Raw genomic sequence first — 23,006 nt, 5'->3', positions numbered from 1 at the left:
TATCTGTTAGCTGTTTAATCTGCGCAGTTAGATTGATCTAGTTACCTAGATAACGATTTGTTTCACAGTGTAATCTTCACGTGCCTTAACTAAAGCACTCCCTCTGCTGAATCACCTCAATTTTACACATTATTCCTTTGTGTGTTTTTAGGAATCCGCTAGCTTAGCGCAGCTACTAGCTCTTAGCCGGTTTAGCATGGCGGCTTCTCCTGTCTCTCCTGCACTTTTCTGCTCTGGGTGCCAAATGTTTAGTTATTTCTCGGGCCTCCTTTAGCAGTAATGGTACTTGTAATAAATGTAGCTTATTCGTAGCTTTGGAGGCCAGGCTGGGTGAATTGGAGACTCGGCTCCGCACCGTGGAAAATTCTACAGCTAGCCAGGCCCCTGTAGTCGTGCGGACCAAGGTAGCTTAGCCACCGTTAGTTTCCCTCTGGCAGATCCCGAGCAGCCGGGAAAGCAGGCCGACTGGGTGACTGTGAGGAGGAAGCGTAGTTCTAAACAGAAGCCCCGTGTACACCGTCAACCCGTTCACATCTCTAACCGTTTTTCCCCACTCGGCGACACACCCGCCGAGGATCAAACTCTGGTTATTGGCGACTGTTTTGAGAAATGTGAAGTTAGCGACACCAGCAACCGTAGTCAATTGTCTTCCGGGGGCCAGAGCAGGCGACACTGAAGGAAATTTGAAACTGCTGGCTAAGGCTAAGCGTAAATTTGGTAAGATTGTAATTCACATCGGCAGTAATGACACCCGTTACGCCAACGGAGTCACTAAAATTAACATTGAATCGGTGTGTAACTTTGCAAAAACAATGTCGGACTCTGTAGTTTTCTCTGGGCCCCTCCCCAATCGGACTGGAAGTCATGTTTAGCCACATGTTCTCCTTGAATTGCTGGCTGTCTGAGTGGTGTCCAAAAAATGAGGTGGGCTTCATAGATAATTGGCAAAGCTTCTGGGGAAAACCTGGTCTTGTTAGGAGCGACGGCATCCATCCCACTTTGGATGGAGCAGCTCTCATTTCTAGTAATCTGGCCAATTTTCTTAAATCCTCCAAACCCTGACTATCCAGGGTTGGGACCAGAAGCAGAGTTGTAGTCTTACACACCTCTCTGCAGCTTCTCTCCCCGCTCTCCCCTCATTCCTACCCCATCCCCGTAGAGACGGTGCCTGCCTCCCAGACCACCATAACCAGCAAAAATCTATTTAAGCATAAAAATTCAAAAGGAAAAATAATATAGCACCTTCAACTGCCCACAGACTAAAACAGTTAAATGTGGTCTATTAACATTAGGTCTCTCTCTTCTAAGTCCCTGTTAGTAAATGATATAATAATTGATCAACATATTGATTATTCTGCCTTACAGAAACCTGGTTACAGCAGGATGAATATGTTCACCCCCGAGTCACACTAACTGCCAGAATGCTCGTAGCACGGGCCGAGGCGGAGGATTAGCAGCAATCTTCCATTCCAGCTTATTAATTAATCAAAAACCCAGACAGAGCTTTAATTCATTTGAAAGCTTGACTCTTAGTCTTGTCCATCCAAATTGGAAGTCCCAAAAACCAGTTTTATTTGTTATTATCTATCGTCCACCTGGTCGTTACTGTGAGTTTCTCTGTGAATTTTCAGACCTTCTGTCTGACTTAGTGCTTAGCTCAGATAAGATAATTATAGTGGGTGATTTTAACATCCACACAGATGCTGAGAATGACAGCCTCAACACTGCATTTAATCTATTATTAGACTTGATTGGCTTTGCTCAAAATGTAAATGAGTCCACCCACCACTTTAATCATATCTTAGATCTTGTTCTGGCTTATGGTATGGAAACTGAAGACTTAACAGTATTCCCTGAAAACCCCCTTCTGTCTGATCATTTCTTAATAACATTTACTCTGATGGACTACCCAGCAGTGGGGAATAAGTTTCATTACACTAGAAGTCTTTCAGAAAGCGCTGTAACTAGGTTTAAGGATATGATTCCTTCTTTATGTTCTCTAATGCCATATACCAACACAGTGCAGAGTAGCTACCTAAACTCTGTAAGTGAGACAGAGCATCTCGTCAATAGTTTTATATCCTCACTGAGGACAACTTTGGATGCTGTAGCTCCTCTGAAAGAGAGAGCTTTAAATCAGAAGTGCCTGACTCCGTGGTATAACTCACAAACTCGCAGCTTAAAGCAGATAACCCGTAAGTTGGAGAGGAAATGGCGTCTCACTAATTTAGAAGATCTTCACTTAGCCTGGAAAAAGAGTCTGTTGCTCTATAAAAAAGCCCTCCGTAAAGCTACATCTTACTACTCATCACTAATTGAAGAAAATAAGAACAACCCCAGGTTTCTTTTCAGCACTGTAGCCAGGATGACAAAGAGTCAGAGCTCTATTGAGCCAAGTGTTGTGTGGGCCGCTGAAGAGGAGGTACTGCTGGCCCACCACCACCAGAGGGCGCCCTGCCTGGAGTGCGGGCTCCAGGCACTTGGGGGCGCTGCCGCCTTGCAGGAGCAGCCAGAGTGACAGCTGTCACCCATCACCTGCGACAGCTGTCATCAATCATCGGATCTGCAGGGATATCAGCAGGACGGCATCTCCACCTCATTGCCGAGATATCGCTCTACCAAAGAGGTAACGTTCTCAGCCGATTCTATTGTCTTCCTGACAGTAATACTTTGTTGCTTGTGTGCAGACAGTGAGTAGTACAGCTGGAGACTGTATTGGACTTTTTTGGATAAGTACTCACATTCTTACACTACAGTATTTTTCTGACGAGAGGTGGAGGTGGTGTTTCCACCCTACGTGTTGCTGGGTGCTGCCGCACCCACACCTGACTGTTTCTGTTCCTCGCCAGCAGTACCGGATCCGATGAGCGGAGGCAGTGGCCACCTGGGAGTTCGGGACTTGGCGGCTCCAGTATTCCCGGGTTCGGTGGCGGAGGAACCGGGTGGTTCCGGTTCGACTTGGACAGATGTCTCCTATCTTCGAGCCTGCCCACACAACACCGTTGACATTTGGCTTATTTCGACATTGTAATCAGTTGTGTTTGTTGTGCGTGTTTCACAACAGTAAAGCTTTGTTATTTGACTTCCTCCATTGTCCGTTCATTTTCGCCCCCTGTTGTGGGTCCGTGTTCCTACACTTTCCCAACACCGAGTATTCCTTTAACTTTAACTAGTAATGACTTCATGACTTTCTTTGCTAATAAAATTTTAACTATTAGAGAAAAAATTACTCATAACCATCCCAAAGACGTATCGTTATCTTTGGCTGCTTTCAGTGATGCCGGTATTTGGTTAGACTCTTTCTCTCAGATTGTTCTGTCTGAGTTATTTTCATTAGTTACTTCATCCAAACCATCAACATGTCTATTAGACCCCATTCCTACCAGGCTGCTCAAGGAAGCCCTACCGTTATTTAATGCTTCGATCTTAAATATGATCAATCTATCTTTATTAGTTGGCTATGTACCACAGGCTTTTAAGGTGGCAGTAATTAAACCATTACTTAAAAAGCCATCACTTGACCCAGCTATCTTAGCTAATTATAGGCCAATCTCCAACCTTCCTTTTCTCTCAAAAATTCTTGAAAGGGTAGTTGTAAAACAGCTAACTGATCATCTGCAGAGGAATGGTCTATTTGAAGAGTTTCAGTCAGGTTTTAGAATTCATCATAGTACAGAAACAGCATTAGTGAAGGTTACAAATGATCTTCTTATGGCCTCAGACAGTGGACTCATCTCTGTGCTTGTCCTGTTAGACCTCAGTGCTGCTTTTGATACTGCTGACCATAAAATTTTATTACAGAGATTAGAGCATGCCACAGGTATTAAAGGCACTGCGCTGCGGTGGTTTGAATCATATTTATCTAATAGATTACAATTTGTTCATGTAAATGGGGAATCTTCTTCACAGACTAAGGTTAATTATGGAGTTCCACAAGGTTCTGTGCTAGGACCAATTTTATTCACTTTATACATGCTTCCCTTAGGCAGTATTATTAGACGGCATTGCTTAAATTTTCATTGTTACGCAGATGATACCCAGCTTTATCTATCCATGAAGCCAGAGGACACACACCAATTTTAAACTGCAGGATTGTCTTACAGACATAAGACATGGATGACCTCTAATTTCCTGCTTTTAAACTCAGATAAAACTGAAGTTATTGTACTTGGCCCCACAAATCTTAGAAACATGGTGTCTAACCAGATCCTTACTGTGGATGGCATTACCCTGACCTCTAGTAACTGTGAGAAATCTTGGAGTCATTTTGATCAGGATATGTCATTCAAAGCGCATATTAAACAAATATGTAGGACTGCTTTTTTGCATTTACGCAATATCTCTAAAATTAGAAAGGTCTTGTCTCAGAGTGATGCTGAAAAACTAATTCATGCATTTATTTCCTCTAGGCTGGACTATTGTAATTCATTATTATCAGGTTGTCCTAAAAGTTCCCTGAAAAGCCTTCAGTTATTTCAAAATGCTGCAGCTAGAGTACTAACGGGGACTAGAAGGAGAGAGCATATCTCACCCATATTGGCCTCTCTTCATTGGCTTCCTGTTAATTCTAGAATAGAATTTAAAATTCTTCTTCTTACTTATAAGGTTTTGAATAATCAGGTCCCATCTTATCTTAGGGACCTCTTAGTACCATATCACCCCAATAGAGCGCTTCGCTCTCAGATTGCAGGCTTACTTGTAGTTCCTAGGGTTTGTAAGAGTAGAATGGGAGGCAGAGCCTTCAGCTTTCAGGCTCCTCTCCTGTGGAACCAGCTCCCAATTCAGATCAGGGAGACAGACACCCTCTCTACTTTTAAGATTAGGCTTAAAACTTTCCTTTTTGCTAAAGCTTATAGTTAGGGCTGGATCAGGTGACCCTGAACCATCCCTTAGTTATGCTGCTATAGACGTAGACTGCTGGGGTTCCCATGATGCACTGAGTGTTTCTTTCTCTTTTTGCTCTGTATGCACCACTCTGCATTTAATCATTAGTGATTGATCTCTGCTCCCATCCACAGCATGTCTTTTTCCTGGTTCTCTCCCTCAGCCCCAACCAGCCCCAGCAGAAGACTGCCCCTCCCTGAGCCTGGTTCTGCTGGAGGTTTCCTCCTGTTAAAAGGGAGTTTTTCCTTCCCACTGTTTCCAAGTGCTTGCTCACAGGGGGTCGTTTTGACCGTTGGGGTTTTTACGTAATTATTGTATGGCCTTGCCTTACAATCTAAAGCGCCTTGGGGCAACTGTTTGTTGTGATTTGGCGCTATATAAATAAAATTGATTGATTGATTGATTAAACTGTCAATGATCATGTTGAAATAACAGAATATGACATGGAAGTTGGACCAGAAACAATTTTCCTTTTAATTGTAAACCAAATTATGCATTAACTCAGAACAATTAAACTACATGAAATTCATGATGACTGAAAAGACTGTTAAACCATGTCAAAAACCACAGCTAAAGATTGTAAAATATTTTAAAAATCAGGGTAAAATATCAATAACATACCTTATAGTAAAAAGCCACACATTCTTGTGTAAATTCCTGTAAATTCACTCAAAGCCACAGTGTCTTTTTCCCATGAAAATAGTCTACATGAATAAAAACTAATTTACATTGTGTAAATTCATGTAGCCTAAATTCATTCAAAGCCACAATGTCTTTTTTTTTCAACGAAAGAAAGTTTAGATTAATGAATGAAAAAAGGCACATAATCTTTTCTGAAATCCTGTTTGAACAGCACAATGTTTATTTTCCAGAGAGAGAAAAAAATTCTTACCAGTTCGCTTTTCCCGTTTATCTTTCAGGTGTGTTGATGAAGCCAGCAACAATTCCATAGATTATCGTCCTTATCAGACTTTTTCAAACCGTCTTTCTCGCCATCTTCTCTCTGTCTGATGTCGCTCAGTGACACAGACATGCTGCAAAATTCTTTTAAAAACTTGAAAGTTTTAAAAGTTTGTGATGTCAACATGCTACATTTAGCTAAGTGTCGCACAGGAGCCACACAGCGTCACCGCAGCAACCAACCAGTCCCACTTTACGACAACTGTCCTAACAGCCAGGCTTTGAGTGCCAATTTTCCTCCGCGAATCCGAGGAAACCGATTTGTATCTGTAACACACAGATCAGTGTCCGCGGACTTATAAAACTTACATGATGTCGTAAAAAAAAAGAACGCTTTGCGATAAGCATTTTAAAAACTCAGTAACGATCACGATTAAAGAGTACAACACTAACACCCCCCACCCACCCCGCCCATGATGAAATCCACGGAATCCTGTGGATCCGCAGAGTTTTCACAGCCCTGAAATGTGAAAGGCAGAGTCATTTTGGTTAAAACCGTCTTTAGAATTATTTGTGTTCTGTGTGAAGAAATGAAAAGTATATGCCATTTGTATGCCATTTGCAATAAAAATTCCATAAAATACTTAAAATGCTTACATATGCCTTTAATGTTAATGGTTCAAAGGATGTCAGCCCCCCGACAAACACAGACAGATGGCATTCTGGGTAAAATGTGCCTCAGCTAACAGTGATTGGTTAACTGTAAACCAACATGTTAATGTGAGGTGTGTTGTGCGTTGGTGTTTACAGATAAATGTGCTTTTGTAAAATATGCCATTTATTTGTAAAACAAAAAAGAAAAAAAAAGGCATTTTCAAAAAAGCCAAGTTGTAATTAGATAACTGTCTGATATATCCACTGTCAAAAATAAATAGAACACTGTCATGATCTACTGGTGCCAGTGTGAGTTTTGGCCCTTTTTCAGCTGATTTTTCATTTGTGCGAGAATTTTTTGGACCGAGTTTGAGGTTAATCGTGCGCCCTGCATCGTTTAGTATACATGGAGTAACGAGCTGCGTTTAACATCTCACGACCACCTCCTGATCGCTGATCGTATGGTCAGATGAAAATCAAACCTGTTTGATATTCTGGTGGCCGTCGTGAGGGTATCCTGCTGCTGAAGAGCTACAAGCGTCCAACCGCTCGCACTGTGCCTGTGCAAACACTGCAGACCTGTCTTGTAATTGTTTTTTTTTTTTTTTTTTTTTTTAAACTTTGATGTCTCTCATTTAGAGTTTTTGTAAGTTAAGTTTGAAAAAAAAAAAAAAAAAAGCTTCTGTTTACGTTTTGCTTCTGGAAACACGAGTCCGACGTGTGGTTTTTGAATGTACAATGTGTGTGAGAACAGAAATCGTGCACTCTGAACTTTTACTCCATGCAGTTCTGTGGTACAGTTTGAACTGGAACCGAGTACAGTGATTAAAAATATCAGCCCAGCTTCAGGGCAAATACTGCCATGAACACTACTGGCCAGTAGATGGCAGTAGAGACCTTGAAAACTTGCCAAAACAAAATTCCAGATAATCTGTGTCTGCTACATTTAAGATGCGTGGAATTTAACAAATGCAAATACAATAACGTCTATAAACCCACAGAATATATTCACAAGAGTTTTAGGCACTAGAGTTTAATGCTGTTGTCCGTGGAGACTGATCAGTGTTTCTAATGCATTTCTCATGTCGTGAACGTACTGAGATTACCCCATCACCCATAATGCACCTGGACACAGTATGTCCACACTAAAACCTTAAAAATTAGCGCATTACTTTAAAACTAAAACAATATCTGATATTTTCACTTTATAAAACTTCAGACGTGATGTAATTTAAATAACTTGTCTGAAATTAGTTTAGTTAAAATTTGAACCATAAGTTAAAAATGTATGCCTCTGGATGACTTGGGTGATATTGCCCACGTATCAGTATGGGTTAAAAGAAATGAGTTTTTTTTTGTGACCAGTTCTCCATTGCCTCCAGAGGATGAGCGGTTTTTCTAGAAGCAGCTCTCCTCTGTTTTGCAGAGGGTAGAAATACACATCAGCTACAAAACATTTAACAGGTAGGTGCTCAACTGATTTTAAATTTTATAAGTTTGTAGCCGTTCAGCTTTGTTTACCATGTTAACGGTCTAAAATTATCGGACAAAAATTTATCAGAAGATAATTAGTCCGATAATGGTTTTCAAAGTTATCTAAAAAGATAATCCAATAATGAAAACATTATCTTTGATAATTATCGGTTATCGGAACTGTGCCCACCACTGCTTAAGACGCATCTATTTTCTCTCTTTTGGGCTAGCACAATGGTATACTATGTTACTATGCTTCCTATCTTTTTAAGTCATCTTATTAGACAACAGAACAGGTCTCGGCCTCAACTTTATCAAAATTTTGGGTGTGCGAGTGAAGTTAGGGCTACCGGCTGGTGATCATCTTAGTAATTTCTCAGTTTTCCTGCTGATTTACTGCTGATAATTATATCTTAGGTGAATTTCCCAAGCAGAGGGTCACCTGGTCTGCTTGAGGTTTCTTCCTCAGAGGGATTGATTTCTTACCACTGTCACCTGTTGTCTTGCTCTGGGGGTTAGTAAGGTTAGATCTTACTTGTGTAAGCACCTGAGGCAACTTTGTTGTGATTTGGCGCTATGTAAATTAAAATAATTTGAAATTGAACTGTGTGGTTTTTTTTTTCCAGCTGACTGATTCTGCTCTTTTTCTCTCTGTCCAAGGTATGAATGATGGATGGATCCAAACTGAAGGGCCTGGACAGACTGTGAGGTGGAAGACCTGAGGTGGGTGCTGCATGCTGTGGTCTTTGTATAAAAGGCCCACTGATGGCGTGGACGACCCCTGCCTGTGGTGCCGACGCCTGTGCGGCTACACCAAAGAGTGCAAATGAAGGCTGAATACGGCAGTGGCAAAACAGACCATGCTTGAATACTGGATCTGAAGACCCAATCCCCACCCTCCCCCGGCTGCTGGACACTGGCTGACCTGTGCGTCTGTCCTGTCCCTGTAGGCTCTGGAGGACTCGTCTTTGTGTCGGAGGAGAGTCTGTAGCTCCATGATACTCAAACTCATTCTGGAAACCTGAGAAAATAACAGCACTTTATTATATGAAGCAATAACTCACAAACATTAATGCACAAAATGCACCAAGTCTGCATTCAAACACATTAAAACTTGACAAAACGATCACATCAGCTCAGTGTTTACTCCATTTTTACAGCAAACAGACAAACTAAACACACTCGGTGCTGTCCTCACATGGACCGGGTGCTGCCGTCTTTGTCGGCTGTCAGTTCCCTTCAGCTGCTCCAAACACATGCGGCTTTAATGAAGTGGTGACTCTGAACTGAGCGTTGTGGTGAACGTGTTTATCTGTGGACACGTGGCCCTGTGAAGGACCAGCATCACGTCCAGGCTCAACCTCCTTCTGACTCAATGACCGCTGGGACAGGCTCCCCCCCATGACACTTAACTGATGAAGTGGGTTTAGAAAACCGATGGTGTGTGCTGTCTGTTGTTTGTGAAGCATTCTGTTGGTGTTAAAGTGCTATATACACAAATTATTATCATTATTATATGTTTGTGATATTCATGGACAGGATATCGAGGTGTAGTCGAGGAGGGGTTTTGTGGTTTGGTGGATCAGGGTCTTATCACTGCTTTTTGCAGATGATGTGGTCCTGTTGGCTTCATCAGCCTGTGACCTACCTGTACAACACTCACTGGATCGGTTCACAGCCAAGTGTGAAGCGGCTGGGATGAGGATCAACACCTCTAAATCTGAGGCCATGGTTCTCAGCAGGAAACTAAAAGATTGCCTACTCCGGGTAGGGAATGAGGTCTCGCCCCAAGTGAAGGAGTTCAAGTACCTTGGGGTCTTGCTCACGAGTGAGGGGACAATGGAGCGTGAGATTGGCCAGAGAATTGGTGCAGCAGGGGCGGTGTTGCATTCACTCAACTGTACTGTTTGACAAAAAGGGAGCTGAGCCAAAGGGAAGCTCTCGATCTACTGGTCAATCTTCGTTACTACTCTCACCTATGGTCGTGAGTGTTGGATCATGACCGAACTAATCTGGGGACAAGTGGCCAAAATGGGCTTCCTCAGGAGGGTGGCTGGTATCTCCCTTAGAGACAGGGTGAGACATTGGTCATCCATAGGGAGCTCGGTAGAGTCGCTGCTGCTTCATGTTGAAAGCAGCCAGCTGAGGTGGTTCGGGCAACTGGTAAGGATGCCCCTGGACACCTGCCTAGGGATGTCTTCCAGGCACTCATCTGGAGGGACCCCCGGGTGGTGGAGACTAGGTGAGAGATTATATCTCCACACTGGCCTGGAACACCTCAGGATCCCCCAGTCAGAGGTGGTCATGTGGCCCAGGAAAGGGAAGTGTGGGGTCCCCTGCTGGAACTGCTGCCCCTGTGACCCAAACCCGGAAAAGCAGTGGAAGATGAGTGATTATATATGTCAATAACAGACTGTTTTTTTTTTTCCCTCATCTTTTGTAAAAACCTTGTAAGTGTAAGAATGGTCTAAGTAGTGGTCGCCCCTCTGAGTCTGGTCTGTTTGAGGTTTCTTCTCATCACCACCAGAGGGAGTGTTTTCTTCCCACTGTGTCTTGCTCAGGGGGTTTGTGAGGTTAGACCTTACTCGGGTGATATAGAGCTGACATTTTTTGGGGGGGGAATCCCATGGCCCATGGGATTCCCATGAGATTCCTGTGAGTTTGGAGTCAACTTTGTGATTACTCACATGATTGGCATGGCACAGGATAAAAAAGTTCATGGAAGTAGGAACCAAGAAAACCAACAAGCCAAAAAAAAAAAAAAACAACAACAACAGGACAGGTGCCATCATTTTGTAGTTTTCTTTCAATAAGCCTACACTGTAACGCAAGTCAAAAGAACTACACGGCCCAGAAGCCAACAGTGCTTCTGGCCTCTGTTTTCCACCAGAATTCAAAGAAGAACAGCAATGGAGAGAGCAAACACCAGCAGAGAATCCGATTGCTTTGCAACACAAAGTCAAAAGTAACAACTTATCTGTTAAGGTCACAGAAGTGACAGAGAAGTTGCCAATATTCCTGAACTTCAGGAGAGTCAAAGCGTGTTTAGTCTGAGTCCAGTACGCCAGTGAGTCAGGGGCCAGAGGTCTGAAGAGGCACACTGACAAGACAGACTCCTGAAAGAATCAGCTAAACATCGCTTCATCCGTCAAACGTAAGTTACCATCGAGTGTCAAGTCTCGTCTGACCAACAAACTGCTCGCATGTGCAGCCAAGATTTCAGAGCCTTTGCTGTGGTGGAGGAGAAAGTCTTCATCAATGCTCTCACCAGAGCCAAATACGCAGGTAACGTCTGCCGTGTGCACGCACTGTCTCAGTCATGTTGAAGAGCATTAGAAAATAAAAACAGCTGCTCACAGAAGAGCTCCGTCACATACGTCACGCCGCTCTCTGTGTCATAGTAAAATGTGACCTTGATATCATGCCGTAGTCTTGAGCCATAGATCGCTTTTTCCTCTCCTTTTAAACTGCCTAATCTCTCAATATTCTAAACTGGTTATCTGTTTTACATGTAAGATCATTTGAGGGCATTTAACCCTATTCAGGTCCATGGTTAAAAATCACAGTACAGGTCCATTGGGGTCCACTGGACCTCAATATAAATGTGTTGTTTGTGGACATACCAAACTATTGTAAACTATCGAACATGTTTATTTCCATCATAATATCATGGTAAGTAACTAAACAAGTAATTCCTTGTATTGATCAAAGAATTCTCTTGGAAAGAGCAAATGACACACCCACCTAAGGACATCTTAGAGAAAAAAGTGTCATTCCAACAGAATAACGCCATAAACGATCCATTGCCTCAATAATACCATATTGGTCAGGTGCACATGTTACATAACATAAAGGACTAGGGTTGATTATCGAGAACCGGTTCCTTTCGGGTATTGTTAAGAAATGATTCGATCCACCGACATCAATAACCTTTTTGCTTAACGATTCCCTTATCGGTCCTTCAGAGTGGCTGTTTTTTTTTTTTTGGGGGGGGGGGGGGGGGGGGGGGGGTGTTGTCAGGAAAATGGTCATTTCTATACATTGATTACAGTCCTGCAGCGGGTCTGTAATCAACTTTTCGGCAGCACAGCTTTGCTTTGAACCATGAACCAATCGAAGCAGTGATTTGCAGATCGAAGCACTACTGATTCGTGGATTCATTGTTTTATTTTGCTTTATCTTAATTTTTCCCCTCTAAACCCCTGAAGAGCATATGTCTTTGAGTAATATTTAATATTTTTATGTTAAACCGACCTGTTAAGGCCTTCTGAAACAGTTGACAGATGTATTTTATAACTTTTATAAATTTTATAACAGGACCAATGCTAACGCGTTAGCATGTCTATGGCGTTTTCAATGTTAAAGTTAGCATTAAGCTGTTCCCATCAGCATGTTGTGTGTGCATTTGTGTGCTGTGTATGCATTTGTTTTATGTATAATTAATGGCTCAGCGTACATTGTTGTAAAAGGTCAAATTGTAATTTTTATTTTTTATTTTTATTCATATATTAGTGACCTAGTGACTCTTACACCTCCACTTCATCCCTGTTTTATTTAAGTTTAATGACAGGTTGTTTCAGTGAAACCATATTTCAATGTGTTAATTTCTTCAGTGATTTCCTCCAGAACTATCTGCCAAAGTAGAAAACTGCTGCATCCTAGTAAGAGCAGAATCCTACGGGAATTAATGTGAATAAGGAAAGTTTTTTTTTTTTTCTCACTAAATGCATGCTGCACTCACTGCAGTTTATTGTCTGGAATAGTCCCAGATTGCATTTCAGAGCTACTAGAATCCAAACATTTCCGTGCTGGTGGTGTTGGGGGTAATTTTGGGTTTCAGCTTTTTTTGTTTTTCACCACTTTCATCCCTGAATATGTCAATCGTGAGTCACTCCTCTGTTCACACAGCACCAAACGCTGCGCGGCTCTCTGCCGAGTCAAGTTAGAACGATAAAGTCCAGTCGGAATTAATAACTTCAAAGTGAAACACTGTTTAAATCAAATGACACCTCTTTCCAAATGTTGTTATACAAACAAATTGCAATTGATCAAAACGTGTTTTTTCCTCCCAAAACGAGACGTCCTGTGCTGACATGCAGCAGCCGGCTGAGCTCAGCTCAGAGGACGAGAGACTTTCATGCCAAAATGTCTGAAAGGAAATGCTTTTGACAAAAACTACCGATTTTATTTATGACCAGAGATCAAGGACCAAGTGACCAATTTAAAATGTTGTTGGCATAGAAAACCTGTAAGCCTACTTTTAGTACACAGAAAATTCACAAGGTGAATAAGGGAATCGATAAGGAATCGGATCGATAAGCGGAATCGATAATGGCATCGATAGATAAACTTATCAATACCAATCCCTAAAAAGGACAGATTTATCATCCTATAATACTGACAGAATACAAAAAAAATTAAATATACAGCATTTTCAACGGGGGCCATTGGACTCCGTTTGATGCACTTGATCAAAAGTAAACAGCCAAAAATGTTGATGGACAGCCATGGGTTGTCCAAAGATGAGTGGAAGTCAAGGGGAATGTTTTTCAGTGAACCAACTATGCTAATCCCCTATGCATACTGGTATATCCAGGTGAGGAAATAACACCCAAAGTGTTCCATGAAACCCTACAACAGGTTTAAAGACAGCCCGATTCACTACCAACATCCCGAGGTCATGAAGGCATCTTTCCTGAGCTTGGTGAGAGTTTCAAGTACGTTCACACGACTCTGATTTGTGACTTCAATTCAGTAATGTCTGAGATTTGAGGAAACAGTCATCGCTCATGATACAGATGATGGAACAGGTGCATCTGCAACAGCAACCACGTCAAGAGCACAATCATGGGCCCCTCTATTTTTGACTTTCACAGTGAAGAATCCATCTAGACAGTCTAATCTGTAACTCTGCTTTTGGTTGTATTTCAGTGGGTCAATATAACAGTTTTCAGATCCACTTCTGTGCTATAGTAGAGGCTGAAAATCATGACTCATCAAGTTTGGATACATATGAGACGAGAGTGATGTTGCCATTGAATACACACTCTGATGAATGTTCTGCGTGTTATCGGCTTGCCTGATTTCAGGTGGAATATTTGATTAGTTTTTTTGCAGTGTCCTAATCAGGATAACAGACAGAATCACTAGACAAACCTTGTGCTCTTCCCTTGGCCATTTAATTCATATTTCAACTGCTGAATACATACTAATTTAAAATTACATATATCAAAACCTAATATGACAATGGGGTCCAATGGACCCCGGAGCAGGGTCAATTGGACCCCAAGTCAATTTTCAGCTAGTGTATCAAAACCAGAAATAATTCATCCAAAAAATTTTTCTGTGCTAAATCACAGATAGGCACATAGGGATTAAGTGAAATATCAAGGTGTAGGCTTGTTAAATGCTCACACGGGAATTGACGGAAACGTTGTGGGTCCACTGGACCCCAAAAGACCTGAATAGGGCTAATAATACTTAACTGCTTTCATGCAGACTAGAGAGGAAACAATGTATAAGTTTAATTTTAAGGTTCTGTTACTAGTCTATAAAATTGTTCACGGACTGGCACCTCCCTACCTTGCTGACCTAATTAAACCTTACGTAACGGCCCGGGTTTTGCGTTCTCAGGGTGCAGGACTACTTAGTGTCCCTCAGGTGAATAAGAAGTCTGTGGGTCACAGAGCTTTCTCTTATCGTGCCCCTGTTCTGTGGAATGATCTCCCTGCATCAATAAAACAGTCAGATTCTGTGGAGACTTTCAAGTCCAGACTTAAGACACACTTATTTTCCCTTTCATATGGCTAGCATACTGGCATAGTATAGTTCTACGCTTTTTACTCTTTTAATTCATTTTATTAGTAAACGGAGCGTGCCGTGGCCTCAACTTTATCTAAATTCTGGGTCTTTTAGTGAAGCTAGTGGTAGGCGATCACCTTAGTATTTCTTCTGTTTTTCTTGTCTGGTCTACCTGAGGTTTCTTCCTTAGAGGGAGTTTTTCCTTACCACTGCTGCTCTGAGGGTTAGTAAGGTTAGACCTTACTTGCATGAAGCGCCTTGAGGTAACCTTGTTGTGATTTGGTGCTATATAAATGAAAATAAGTTGAAACTGAAAAATAATTATTGTATACATTTGAAAGTGCTCAGTGGCTGAAGTGGATCACGGTACCCATCTGCCTGAGAATGTCTGTGCCCCATAATAATGATGCTACATGTATCAATTATTTCATGCTGAGTGACGACAGGAAGTGAGCCCAAGCGGTCCATGAGGCAGCCAGCGCACAGCCTGAGGAGTTTGTTGAGGAAAACTGTCTGCGGTCAGGAGTATGAGGAGGTCATCAACAGCCTGACAGCACCCACAGACACAGCAGGCACAGAGGAGAGAGTGAGAGAGAAAGAGTGTAGCGCCATGGCCTCGATTCGCCCTAATTAAATAAATACATTAATGCTGTCTCAACAAATCCTGAGTTTTCAACTGGAGACTGACTGTGCTTCCACTCTCAGTTGAGAAATTCCCAAGTCATCTGGAGATCTTCAGATAAGCAGTGGAGACACCCCTTTGGGCCTCAACACTGCTTCGCAGAGAAAAACAAAACTGTAATTCAAAGGTCTTCAAAGGGGAGCCCTTGCCTTTTTATCAGTGAATTTTTGGTCATTATGAATTACATGACATTACAATGGCTTCACGTCAGAATCTGAGTTTCTTCAGGCCAGGAGAACCCAAGTTTTATGACCTCACGCTAAGGCCAGACCCACTGCAAGGCATTGGGATCGCTGGGGACAACGCTGAGTTAACCCCTTGACCCAAGTGAGCTCACGCTGCCCGAACATGAATATTGACAACATACAGACGGACGGAACCATCTCTTCAACAGCAGCTAAGTGACCCAGTTCAAGGTCCAGGAAAAAGGTTTGTTGTCAATGTATACAGGTGGCTCCTTTTTAAACATATTCATGTTTGTTTAATATTTTTCTTAATAATTGGCTTCAAAATTCATCACTAAATTCCAATCAGATTTATTTACTTAAAATTCTTTAAGCTTTATCTCTCTTTCTTCCAACATCTTATGAGTAAGAAAATTGTTTCCATGAATGAACTTATTTTAATCACTGTCCATAAAATGCCAGTAAAATGTTCATTTCTTGTATAAATTGTAAATAAATTGTAAATATTTCTGCTGTGGTTCATTTTGTGTTCAGAAGGAAACCCTCGGTCAACCGTATCGTGTGAATTCAGACTTCAGATCAGAGACTAATTAAACTGAGACTGATTAATTAATTTGAGACTGATGAATGAATGTTTAAATTAAAGTACCTATGCTATAAATAGGTGGTGCCCGAGTAATAATTGAATAATAAGTATTAAACCCTACATTGTTAATTATTTTGGTGACTCATCAGATGGGCCTAACCCAGTCTAATTCAATTTGGGAGTTTAACTACTTATTCTGCTACATCTTTATGGTCCCCCGTTGCGAGGCCTGAATATCTGTAAATTTATTAAACACTACATTTTTATGGTGCCCGCGTGTGATGTTTTATTCAATAAATGAAAATATTGTTATATTATTTTGATGCCTCGGGTGTGAGGCGGCATAAAGATTTAAATAAACACATTAGTGGGCGTGACCTGGGTGACATCAGCCAACAGTATATGAGAGCATGTCATGTCACCCAGCAATCATTCCTGTTTCCATCTCTCCCATGGAGAGCAGAAGGTCCAATTTCTTTCGGATCGCTTGTCTTGCCAGAGCCTTGCAACCTTATTGGTTGGAGCTGCACACACACACCCTCCAGAGGCTGCAAGAGTTATTTCCTCTGTTATGCTTCCGCTGTCGGTGAGTAACCCAGCTTACTGCGGGTGATCAATTGGTGGCTTAAGCTCTCGGTGAGTAACTCTGTTTTACTACGATGAGCAATTGGGGCTTAACTTGTTACTGCTAATGTGCGCGGGACACATCTAATGTGCGCGGGACACATCGGGACATGTCGCGCTGTGGGACATACCACACTACCTTGACCACTGTGGCATGAATGTTTAATTCATTGGTGTCTGTGTTCATTACATACCGCCAGCACATTTTACGCAAGTGAACTACATGTGTGCACGTCTTACAACGTAATCACACTCTATACGCCGTGCATGCCGACATGACTGAGTCGCTGTCCTGTGATTTTGGATTTTGCCTGCTTGCTGCGAGTGGGTAACGCTCTACAGCAGTTGTTTTCACAGGCTGAGTCTGCCCGCTGTCCTGTGAGTGCGTTTGCTCCCAGCTACTCTGCCATTTGGTGTTTGATAATTGTAAAACCTAGGTGTCAGTGTGAAGGGCTGTAGTGTTACCGCTCAATACCGCTCTTTACAGCTGTGACACCTGGGTGTGAGTCTGAGACACCATGAGCGCCTTCCACTCACTGAAGCTGAATTTGGGGCTTTATAATTGTGGCACGTGGGCATTAGTCACCAAGTGCGCACACGCACACACACACACACACTAATCTCTACTGCGTACTGGTGCATGTGCGCAGTAGCTGTCTGGCACCTCTGAGCCCAGAGGACAACCATATTTTATGCCCATCATGTCTTGGACACGGACACTTGAAACAAGCCCTCATGGACGATGCTTGCTTTAATTGTGTTTCTATGCCGTTTGGCTGACAGATTGGTTTGACTGGCCAGGCTTCAAGCAGACACTGCTTGAAGCCTGGCATCAAAATCACATAAGTGACCACATGCTGAAGCTCTTACCACAACAGCAAAAAAGGGTACTATATATTGAAAGACTGCAGAAGTGCTGGTCTGATCCTAAATCCTTCACCCATTTGCCACAGCTTTGCAGGGCACTATGTGCAATGACAGATGCAACAGAAACAAGATGAATATAACATGAGCCAAGTAGTGAATAGTTTCAATAAAAGTTTTGCTAATGTTGGGTCAGATCTGGCAGCTGAAATCCACACACAGTCCATGGGAAAAATCAGCAATTAATCGCCAGAAATCCACACACAATGTTTCTCAGCCCAGTAGATGAAAGGGAAATTATTAATGTAGTTAGTACATGCAAAAGTAAAAAGTCAATGGATCATAATGATATACGTATGTCCTTAGTAAAGCGAATAATTACTGAAATCGCAAAACCATTATCATATATTTTTAATAAATCATTTCAAACTGGGATTGTTCCTAACAGTATGAAAGTGGCAAAAGTGATACCTTTATTCAAATGTGGTAGCAAGCATCTTTTTACTAACTACAGGCCCCTGTCTCTATTGTCACAATTTTCAAAGATACTGGAAAAACTCTACAACAGCAGACTGGATAAATTTATAGATCGACATAATTTGCTTGATGAAAGTCAATATGGTTTTAGAGCAAAAAGGTCCACGACACTGGCATTGCTCGATTCCATAGAGATCAATAAACATGTGGACCAAAGGGTAATAGTAGCAGGTTTACTCATTGACCTAAGAAAGGCTTTTGACACAATTGATCACAATATATTTTTCAAAAGTTGGAACTGTATGGGATCAGAGGGGTGGCTCTGAGCTGGATTAAAAGTTACTTACAATACCGGAAGCAGTTTGTTAAACTCGGGGAATACTGTTCTTCATGTCTGGACATCATTTGTGGGCTAAAATGGACTGCATTTATATAGCGCTTTTCCATCTGCATCAGACGCTCAAAGCACTTTACAATTATGCCTCACATTCACCCCGATGTCAGGGTGCTGCCATACAAGGCGCTCACTACACACCGGGAGCAATAGGGGATTGAAGGCCTTGCCCAAGGGCCCTTAGTGATTTTCCAGTCAGGCAGGGATTTGAACCCATGATCTTCTGGACTCAAGCCCAACACCTTAACCACTAGACCATCACCTCCCCTAAGGGTTCTGTGGGCTACCACAGGGTTCTGTGTCGGGCCCAAAATTATTTATTTTATACATTAATGATTTATGTAAAGTCTCAGATCTGGTTAAAACTGTGCTCTTTGCAGATGACACAAACCTGTTTTGCTCAGGGGAAAATCTGCAACAATTATCTGATTTAGGAACAGAAATGATAAAGTTAAAGAGATGGTTTGATATTAACAAATTATCATTAACTTTGTCTAAAACTAAATTGATGTAATTTGGAAATTATAAAAAAGACATACAAATTCAATTAAATATACATGGGGTAAACATAGAAGTTTTTAGGTGTCATTATTAGAGAAGTTTTTAGGTGTCATTATTGATGAAAAAATTAATTGGAAAGCTCATATTCAGCATATTCAAATGAAGGTATCAAAAGGTATTGCAGTATTAAATAAAGTAAAGCATGTTCCTAATTGCAGAGCACTGCATACTCTCTATTGTTCTTTGGTTGCTCCCTACTTGACTTACTGTGCTGAAGTTTGGGGCAACAATTACAAAACTACATTGTAACCATTATTCATTCTTCAAAAAAGAGCATTAAGGACAATTCAGAATGCAGGTTATCGAGACCACACCAACCCACTGTTCATTAAATCTCAAATATTAAAACTTAATGATATGATTTCGTTCAAGACTGTTCAGTTAATGCACAAAGTGAAAAATAAAGAAGAGCCATTTATAAATCAAGAATATTTAACAGAGAGAGGGAAAATATAATTTACGGGGCTTGGATGAATGGATGGATGGATGGGGCTTGTATCATTTTAAAATTGCTGGCGCTCGGACGACCAGGAAAGGTTTCTTTGTTTCCATGTGTGGCCCTAAACTATCGAATAACCTGACGGAGGATCAATCAGTTTAAAAATCAATATAAAAAAATGATGTTTCAAGATATGTATCTAATGAAGTACGATGAGTTTTGTGTTGTCAGTTGTAATTGTGAACTTGTACAGTAACATTCATTTGTGTCTGTGCATATATGTACATGTATGTATATATATGTGTGTGTGTGTGTGTGTGTGTGTGTGTGTATGTATGTGTAGGTGTATGTTGGTGTGTGTATACATGTATACTGTATATGTATGTAAATATGTATGTAGATGAAGACATGGTGTTCACTTGATATGTTTATGATAATGGGCTTTGAGTTTGTGTTGTTAAATGTGTTTGTATCATGGCCCAAGCAGAGGGTCACCCCTTAGAGTCTGGTCTGCTTGAGGTTTCTTCCTCAATACATCAGAGGGAGTTTTTCCTTACCACTGTCACCTGTGTGCTTGCTCTGGGGGTTGGTAATAAGTATATATATGTATGTATGTATGTACGTTATATATGGGGAATTGTGGAATTGTCTTGTACGAGGTCCGTTAGAAAAGTATCCGACCTTTTTATTTTTTCAAAAAACAATATGGATTTGAATCACGTGTGATTGCATCAGCCAAGCATGAACCCTCGTGCGCATGCGTGAGTTTTTTCACGCCTGTCGGTTGAGTCATTCGCCTGTGAGCAGGCTTTGTGTGAGCAGTGGTCCACCCCCCTCATCGGATTTTTATTGTGAATAAATGTTTGAATGATTTGGAGCTTTGCTGCATCAAATTTTTCCAGAGACTGTGAGAGACCTCCAGGTGGACACCATTCAGAAAATTCAGATGGCTTTCAGAGATGATTTTATGGGGATTACACAGATTAAGGAGTGCTCCAGCCGGTTTAAAGACCGCCCACAGCTGCTGAGAGCACGGCGCACTCCGAGCGCCGATCGACAGGCTGAAACAACCAGATCATTTCCAACATGAAGGCTTTGTTGATCCAGGACGTCGTCTGACTTACACAAAAATGGCAGGAGACGTGGACATCAGCACTTTTTTGGCACATTCCACTGTTACAGGAGTTTTTTTTTCATGGAAAGAAAAGCGGACGGATGCGCCACCGTGCCGCTCATGGCGCGGCACAAAATCACCTCCGTGTTGGTCTCACAGGACGGCTTTGAGATGGTTTTCAGATGGCTGTCGGTGGCTTTTTAGTCGTGTGATTATCCGAGAAATTGTGCATGAGCTGGACATGCCCCAACATGTCCTGTGAGGCTTCATCACGGCGTTGCTTTGCGCCATGCGGCTCCGCCGCGACGCGCGGAATTCTTCCACTCCTCTTTCCATGACAAAAACTCCTGTAACAGTGGAATGTGCCGTTAATTTCCAAACTGGACGCTGTGTTTTATCCGGGATGTCTGACTAGCACAGGAACTGTGGAAGATAGTGGACATCAGCACTTTTCGGCACATTGAGACAGACGTGCGGAGGAATTCCGCGCGTCACGGTGGAGCCGCATGGTGCAAAGCACCGCCGTGATGAAGCCTCACAGGACATGTTGGGGCTGTCCAGCTCATTGCTCAATTTCTCGGTTTAGTCACACGACTGAAAACCCACTGACAGCTGTCTGAAAGTCATCTCAAAGCCGTCCTGTGAGACCAACACGGAGGTGGTTTTGTGCCACGTCATGAGCGGCACGGTTGGCGCCTCCCTCCGCTTTTCTTTCCATGAAAAAAACTCCTGTAACAGTGGAATGTGCCGAAAAAGTGCTGATGTCCACGTCTCCTGCCATTTTTTGTGTAAGTTCAGACGACGTCCCGGATCAACAAAGCCTGCACGTTGGAAATGATCTGGTTGGCTTTCAGCGGGGTTTGAGCCTGTCGATCGGCGCTCGGAGCGCGCCGCGCTCTCAGACGCTGTGGGCGGTCTTTTACACGGCTGGAGCACCTCCTTAATCTGTGTAATCCCCATAAATCGTCCCTCAAAGCCATTGAATTTTCGAACGGTGTCCACCTGGAGGTCTCTCACAGTTTCTCGAAAAAATTGATGCAGCAAAGCCTCCAAATCGTTCAGACATTTATTCGCAATAAAAAAACGACGAAAGGGGTGGACCAGTGCTCACACAAAGCCTGCAACACAGGCGAATGACGCAACCAACAGGCGTGAAAAAACCTCACGCATGCGCACGAAGGCTCAAGCTTGGCTGATGCAATCAAGTGATTCAAATCCATATGGTTTTTTGAAAAATAAAAAGGTTGGATACTTTCTAACAGACCTCGTATATCAGTTTTTGTTATTGACGAGTTGTGTGCCAAATAATAAGTTCAAGTATGGCTTAGAACCACATGCTATCAGTGGAAGTGCTGTTAGTAGCCTGGTTGTAGCACCCGCTGAGCTGCCCGGCCAGAGGCCCGTGCCAATGACCTCAATGTAGGTTCACTGATGACCTCCTTACCAGGAGCAATGACACAGCAGCTCCAAATTGCTCGTCTGGGGAACTCCCTGTCTCACCTTGTTCTTTCACAGTCTCTCCAGGATACTGGTGCTGACTAAGTGATGTTTCACTCCGGGCTTTCGCCTACATGTCACGACAGCTTGTCAGGTTGAGTCCACCCTGACCATAGCCCAGCATGAAGTGTGGTTGGCTCAATCCCCCTCATCTGAGGTTTGCGGGGGATCACTACGCACCTTTCCTGCTGTCCCAGGCCAGGCTTTCAGCACTGCGGCCTAAGAGACCCTGGAGAGTGCTGTTGAAGTAACAGGTCTGGACAGCACTTTGCCAAATTTTCAGTGCAATCCAGATGGCAACCTAAGCACACAGGTAGCTTCCAACCTGCCTAACGGATGTGCTCTCTGCCAATCGGGGGTCTACCGTGTCAGCTCTCCCAGGCAGTCCATCTTTCGGCCATCCACAGGTGGACCTCCCAGAAATGGCTGGTGGACGGGGAGAGCCGTAAAGCTTGTCCCTCAAAATCATTACCTGCAGTAGTCGGTTTTGACACCCGGTACCAGGTCACTGTCATTTTTCCCCAGACAGCTCGACCGGTGGTGTAAGTTGGTCTCAGACCAATGGGTGATTTTCCACATTGGTCAGGCGGCTACAATATTAAGTTTAATCGTCATCCCTCTCCCAAGTTCAATGGTGTAAAGTCACAGTTGTTACAGACCCAGAGGGGTGTCTTGTTATCAGGAAGCAAAACTCTAGAGCTCCTGAAGAAAGGAGCCATAGAGGGGGTCCACAGTTTGTATCACCTAACACGGTTCTATTCAATGTATTTTGCAGTTCCAAGAGAGGATGGTGGTTTTTGTTCTATCCTCGACCTCAAAGTTACAATCAGTACGTGAAAGTGCTGCATTTGCACATGCTCCACACAAAGCA

The 23,006-nt window shown here is 42.6% G+C and overlaps 1 protein-coding gene across 1 annotated transcript in view; it reads right to left on the bottom strand.

The window, feature by feature from the left end:
* golga1 (golgin A1) overlaps positions 1 to 23,006 on the bottom strand; it is a 298,924-nt gene that overhangs the window by 169,751 nt on the left and 106,167 nt on the right. The window contains exon 13 of the mRNA XM_034169655.1: positions 8,837 to 8,932. Within this exon, the coding sequence (XP_034025546.1) occupies positions 8,837 to 8,932 (96 nt within the window). The remainder of the gene's footprint in view (positions 1 to 8,836; positions 8,933 to 23,006) is intronic.

Source organism: Thalassophryne amazonica, chromosome 5 (assembly GCF_902500255.1).
Source record: "Thalassophryne amazonica chromosome 5, fThaAma1.1, whole genome shotgun sequence".
NCBI classification, from domain to species: Eukaryota; Metazoa; Chordata; class Actinopteri; order Batrachoidiformes; family Batrachoididae; genus Thalassophryne; species Thalassophryne amazonica.
This window is presented reverse-complemented; position numbering and strand designations above follow the sequence as displayed.